The 6,462-nt window shown below is 40.6% G+C and overlaps 1 protein-coding gene across 1 annotated transcript; it reads right to left on the minus strand.

The window, feature by feature from the left end:
• Window positions 1–598: 598 nt before the first annotated feature.
• On the minus strand, window positions 599–4,952 carry zgc:101810 (uncharacterized protein LOC493612 homolog). Its single transcript, XM_018677227.2, has 9 exons — window positions 4,769–4,952; window positions 3,702–3,812; window positions 2,730–2,888; window positions 2,445–2,574; window positions 2,229–2,365; window positions 1,942–2,091; window positions 1,505–1,650; window positions 1,260–1,392; window positions 599–830 (listed from the first exon to the last, which is right to left on the minus strand). Exons 1-9 carry the CDS (start codon window positions 4,814–4,816, stop codon window positions 660–662), a joined length of 1,185 nt encoding a protein of 394 aa, XP_018532743.1. The 5' UTR covers window positions 4,817–4,952; the 3' UTR covers window positions 599–659.
• Window positions 4,953–6,462: the final 1,510 nt, after the last annotated feature.

Consider the following 6,462-nt stretch of genomic DNA (forward strand, 5'->3'; position numbering starts at 1 on the left):
TTATATATAAAAAGTCCTGTTTCATTGGCTGTAACAAATAATTCTGACTCTGGTTGGCAATTTAAGACAATTTAACCCAAATATTATCATTTTCTGTCACCTCTTAGTCTTGTATGAGGTTCAATCAAAACCAATTTAAGTGTCAAAAATGTCTCATACTACAGAATAGTCCGTAAACATATTCATGGCAAAATAAAACACCTCAACAAAATTATTTCTGCTCAGTCAGAACTTGCTGCTGTGATGCACAACTGTCACTTACAGGATCATCCAGTATTTTTTACCATCAGTTGTTTGTGATGTGACAAACATGAATAAATTGACATTAAATGAGACTTAGATCATGCTGAACAAGCAGTTTGAGAAACTTAATAGGATATTTTGATGACGTTTCATTCTACTTGCGTTTAATATTAATCAACCCATCAAAAATGTTTGCAATTAAGTCATGTTTGGTCTGTAAATATCAGAGAAATTACAATGATATAAAACAGAAAAATCCTCACTTTTGAGAAGCTGGAACCAGAAAATACTTATACTGCATTTTTCTTGATGAATGAATCCAGCTCATGTGGCTACAAGAAGTGAGAAGTTGATATAAAAAACCTAAAATATTTATTTGACATTTTTCAGTTATTATTATTGGTAGTATTTTATTTTTATCTGACTCCACCTCCCAGTTTTTGCAGCACTCCCAGGCCTTTCTCTTCGTACTCTGCCTTGCTCAGCCAAAAGGAGTCCTTGTCCTTCATGATGTTGGCCAGCACGGCACCACCCAGGAACACCATATGTTTACGTCTGGGAGGGTCCTCGATGCGAATCTTAAATTTCTGTGACAAAAGAGAGGAGATGATCCCTGTAAATGGCTGACATAATTTTTATTTTTATGCAATGAGGGCAAACAACACAACAATCGGTCTTTACAGTTTATTCTTGCCTTTGAGACCAACAGTGACAAGTCTGTCTTAGCTCAAAGTTCACTTACTGTGAGTCTTCCTCTTGTGAATTGATCAAACGCTCCAGAACGAGTGAGTAAGAGGAGCTTGAGCTGAGATTACCAGAAGTGTTCAGAATATTGTAAAGTTTGAAGACTATGTAATATGGTCAAAAGCTCCAAAACAAGTGAGTTAGTGACCCTGGAGATGAGATTGTTTTGTCAACACTTGTATAACATCCTATTTGATATCCTGGATTATCAACAATATACACTCTATCCCCACTGCACTGAGCAGAAATACCACGAATATTAAAGAGCTTACTGATAGTTTCTGAGTGTCTCCGTCCAGCACTCTCTCCAGGTAGAGCTGCTTGATCTCTCTCTCCAGTCTGGATGGAAGGCCGGGATACATGGTGGTCCCTCCTGACAGGACAATGTGCTTATAGAAGTCCGCTCTGCACAGAAAAACAGACAGGAGATGCTTTGTCTGTCCATTGTCCATCAGATAAAAAAGCACTGTTTGTAGTTGTACAGTTTCATTAAAGACAGCAGTGATGAGACTCAGACCTGAGGTCGATGTCTGCAGCCTGGATGGTGTTAAACAGCAGCTCGGCCACTCCTGCTCCCTCCACGTTGATGAGGTGAGGCTGGAAGAGGGCTTCAGGAGCCCCGAACCTCTCTCCACCCACATTCACCTGTCTGCCATCAGGGAGCTGCACCACAGAAAGGAGGACTGTTGGTTTTGGGCCCATTTCTGATCCTAAACAGACACTATTCTTTGCAATGTAATGGACCTAGATCTAAAAAAAATGTCTCTAGTCTTTATGCTAAGCTAAATGTGCTGGCTGCTGCCTCTAGCCTAACGTCCATCATACAGACATGGGCGTGGTATTGATATTCTCAATTAATCCTTGGGAAGGAAACACACAAGACAGACACAGAGCATAGAGTATTTCCCAAAGTTTCGACTAATGCTTAACTCAAGAAATCTGCTTACTGCTTACCGTGTACGACTCCACCAGGTAAGTGGTCTCTGTGGCCAGGCGTTGCTCTTGCTCGATGTTGTATCCCACATAGCAGAGCTTCTCTTTCAACATACGCACAGTCTCAAAGTCAGCCGTGTGGTTGAAGGCGTAACCGCGGAGCAGCAGGAGCTGATGGTAGAAGATAAACGGTGATTTGTGTTTGTCCTTTTTCTTCCATGTTTACTGGCTAATGCAACATGTCAAATCTATATTTCTTATTTCTGTTATGTGTAACGTTAAGACCCTACAACCAAACTCCGACTCACCTTAATGAGGTAGCGTGTGATGTCACGTCCTGCGATGTCCAGCCTGCGTGTGAGGTGGGGTAAGGAAAATCCCTCGTACACCGGACAGATGTGGGTGACGCCGTCCCCTGAGTCGACGACCACACCGGTGAGCAAACCTGGAGACCCAGTTCAAACAGAGAGGTTAGAGGTTTGATTTTCTTATGCCAGTTTAAAAGCTGTTTGCTAAAACCTTACCCTGAGCATACAGAGTGAGAACAGCCTGAATCGCCACGTAGATGCCGTGGAACTGGTACTTCTCAAACATGACCTCTGTGATCTTTTCCCGGTTCTTGGTGGGATTCATGGGCGGCTCTGTCAACAGGATCTTGAAGAAGTAACGCAAGATGATGTTACTGAGCTTTATTTTGAAAGGTTTGAAACTACAGCAGCATGGGCATTTCACAAAGGAACTCCTCCAACCTTTCTCTCACAGAGACACCTAATAAAAATCCATACAACATCTGCCCGGCGGTTCTGTACCTTGCATTCCGAGGGGTTGATGTTCAGGCGATCGCGTCCAAAGGTGTAGTCCCACAGGTGGAGCATATCATCCCAGCAACGCACCATCCCGTTCTCCATGGGGTAGGACACCTCCAGCAGTGAGCGACACTCGCTGGCCTCGTCCCCCACCATCAGGTCCTGGGTGAAAACCAGAACAGGAGGAGTTCAGCTGGACTGTGCTGTTGAGAAATGCTATTTTTCCAATGAAGAGGGAGGAGGATTAAAGCATACTCTTTTATTTGTTGTCTTTTTTTCATCTGCTACTGTCTTGAGATTACATCCTACCTTCAAAATTTACCTTCTGTAGCAGTGCTCTCTGCACCCATGCTCTGCAAAATACCTGTACCACAGTCCTACAAGAATTACAAGGGTTAAAGATCTAAAGGTTCTGAAGGATCTGCGCAACCTCAGGTTACATGAGCATATGAACTTAACTGTGTCTTAGGAACTTAACAGGTGAACACTTCTAAGACACTTTGATACGTATGAGCTAAGAGGTAAGAAGATCTGGAGGAGCAGAGGTAGGTCAAGCGTTTAATTAGCTGAACAAGTCTTACGCTGTGCATGTCCACATTTAGCAGACAATCATTGGCTTGTCTTTAAGTAGAATACTACATGTAGACAGAGAGTAGTAAATCTAGGTTTTATTGAGTGGTTTTAATTTATCCCCTTTTCATCTCTTTTATTATCCTGTTGTTGATGTTTATCTCAAGTCTAAACAGGTTTGCAGATTGGATGGGGATGAGTGTGTACATTCTGCCCTCAGTATTCAGAACCTTTTTTACATTATGCAAAGAAAAACAGAAAAGGAGAAGAATTAGTTGGACTGTCTTGTTTTATTCTGTTGAATCCTCCATGATCACAACCCAAAATGCCACCAGACCGACTTCACAACCAAGTTCAGCGAGAGAGTGATGAGCAGGCTGCCCATTGTTTTGAATCTAACCTCACCTTTATCTCAATGTTGCCCACTTTGGTGCTCGATCGTATGATTGGTCGACCCACCATGGCGGGGAAGATGTGGTCGGGGAAGTTGGACCCAGCAAAGCCACACTTGACAAACTGGGGAAGGATGTGAGAAAGGAAACACAGGAAGAGATTACTATCTGAAACTGAACTGATATGCACATTAATTGTAATTCTACTAAGTCTTTTGTATGGATAATTTCCATTCACCAATCAGTTTAATCCAGCTCTAGGCTTAATCTGAATCCAGGAAACTGAACTAGAGTGTATTATTATCAAAGTGCTTTTACCAGATTGTCTCTTATCTATCGGACAATGCAACTGCCATTTCATTACATCTTTGAAAGCATGTAGAATAATTCACGTTACATGCATTTGGTGAATAAACACAGTGTTACATGGCCTTTTAATGGCATGCAAACCACTGCAGACTGCCTCTCTCTGCCTGTGATGACTGCACCTCACACTGTACTGTCTCAACTTGTCTTTGTGGGCATAGACACATTCCTTAGCCTGGAGGGATGCAATACATTCCTAGCAGTGGTAAAAAATCAGCTACAGCCAGTTTCTGACTGCAGGTAAAAGTCACACCTGATACTCCTCTCAGATATCAATATTTAAAGACTACTGTGCGGTACTGAAGAACCACTCCTGGGGCTTTTAACACCCAAAATCTCACTTCCTGCTTTTCATCCAATTGTAGTGCAGTTCAAAGGATTACAACCATTTATGGCTGTGTGTGCACATAAGAGGCAGAGTGACAAGTCCAGACAGATGTGGAACCAGGCTCGAGTATGCACACAGATTCACACCCTGGACTTCCTCAGATGTTTGCTACTAAATGAACTCATTTGAAAATAGAATTGAAATTTAATGTACTTGCAAATGTATGTGGTTTACACAGACAGTAGGATACAGTCAACATAACAATTAGAATGAAATTTATCTACTAAAACAGAATAAAGTCGATGCATTACTGACACTGGTAATGCTACTGGTAATAGTCTGTCTGGCTAATATAGAATATTGACATTTTGGACTATTTTACTTACCCCTGTCCCATTGTCACAGACCACCACTTTCCTTCCCTGGCTGTCCATTCTCACACAAATGCTGTAAACTGCTCCAGATACTCCCTCCTGTCAGGACAGGGGTGCAACTAACAAATAACAAATTCACATGAATTTAGCAACAACTGACAGGTAAGCAGAAGTCTTCTTGCTACTCCTTCAAGTGTGGGCGGGATTACTGAAAGTGAGGAAGACGCCCAATATCTGTGGCCAGGGAGGAGGAAGACCTACACTACACTTTTTTTTTTTTCAGAGAGAGACAGCTGACATTTCCTTTAGACTGCTCTTTTTGCAACAACAAAAAACAGACATTTGCTCCATTGAATATTTAAAATCCATACTCTGAGGACAAATGTATCCACTTAAATAACTGATAAATCTGAAACTATACTGCTCATCATAATGTATTGACCTTAAAGGTTTTCATTCCATGAACATCATTACCATTTGTTAATGTGTACATTATTTTATTAGTTTTTCTCTCTCATTTTAATGTGATGCAAAAACTTTTAGCTTACTTATGTAGCCCTTATAATCATTATTATTTTAGTTTTATAACCATCCATGCACTTTCTCACTTTTCATTAAAATAGCAGTACTATAGCATTTTCATAACTAATGTTTTTGTTTTGCTCTATAACGTAAAAAATAAATAGATAAATAAATAAAACAGTTGTTAAATTAATCTGAGATAGACCAACCTCCTGCATTTCTGGTAGTCCCTCAGTGTATTTTAAAATAAGACCCATCATCCTCTCAGTACAAATAACTATAAGCTTTTATCGTTAAGTTACGCCCCCTTGTGGACTAATTGGCGAGCGAAGAGATATGTCACTTCCTGCCGCCATCTTTGATTAGTTTAGAAAACAGGTGCAACTCGTGAGTTAAAAATCCTCGCGTGCATCAAAGAGTATTGTATTTTTTTTTCTTCCTTGCCGGATAGAAAAAATGTTTTGGGAAACTGGAAAAGTCTTCAAAACATTGGTGAGTGTTGTCCAACAACCTGTGTGGCTGTTGTTGTGTATTCAGCTGAGGTTATCCTATTTTAATTGTAAGTGCAAGAAATAAACTAGTGCTTAGTGCTAGAGCCAAACACACGGCTCCAGATGAGGCTGATGACGCTCCATGTCTGCTATAACAACTAGTAATATGTCAGTGTTGTGTTTCAGTTTGTTTTGCACATCACCAGAGGGCAAATGTGGAATAAAAATTAAGTTAAATTGACCCTTTTCACTACAGACATTTTGACTTGCCAACACAGGTGTAACATATTAATTGTTTCATTACAATAACTGCTTGAACTGATCTATCAGTAATGTTGTTAGTTTCACCTTTGTTAAGTCAGATTATCGATAATCTTATTAATATGGGAATAATTCAGTGATGACAGGTATTTTGGGAACTATCTGGCATTTGCTGATGTGTGTGCAGTTTGTGTGTATCATTATTCACTGCCTTTGTCTGAGCTCAGTGCTGCAGCTCAGCTCAGAGATGATTCACACAGCAGGGGGACATCTCATTCTGTCAGATCAAACAGTAAACTACCATATCAATCCTTGTTTTCAACCACAAGACAATACAGCGATTTAATTAGAGTGTATTGCAATTGTAGCTCTGATATTAAAAGTAAATGGTGCAATACTTGGTGGCAGTCATAGTGTGACCATCCTGCAAGA

This window comes from Lates calcarifer, linkage group LG14, assembly GCF_001640805.2.
Source record: "Lates calcarifer isolate ASB-BC8 linkage group LG14, TLL_Latcal_v3, whole genome shotgun sequence".
Classification (NCBI taxonomy): Eukaryota; Metazoa; Chordata; class Actinopteri; family Centropomidae; genus Lates; species Lates calcarifer.

Bases quoted from the DNA above. Each gene is read 5' to 3' on its own strand.
- zgc:101810 (XM_018677227.2), bottom strand. From the start codon at position 4,816: ATGGACAGCCAGGGAAGGAAAGTGGTGGTCTGTGACAATGGGACAGGG. The intron at 2,366-2,444 runs GTAAGGTTTTAG...CTGGGTCTCCAG, and splicing joins TCTCACTCTGTATGCTCAGG to GTTTGCTCACCGGTGTGGTC. The intron at 831-1,259 runs GTAAGCTCTTTA...CTTTTGTCACAG, and splicing joins GAGACACTCAGAAACTATCA to AAATTTAAGATTCGCATCGA.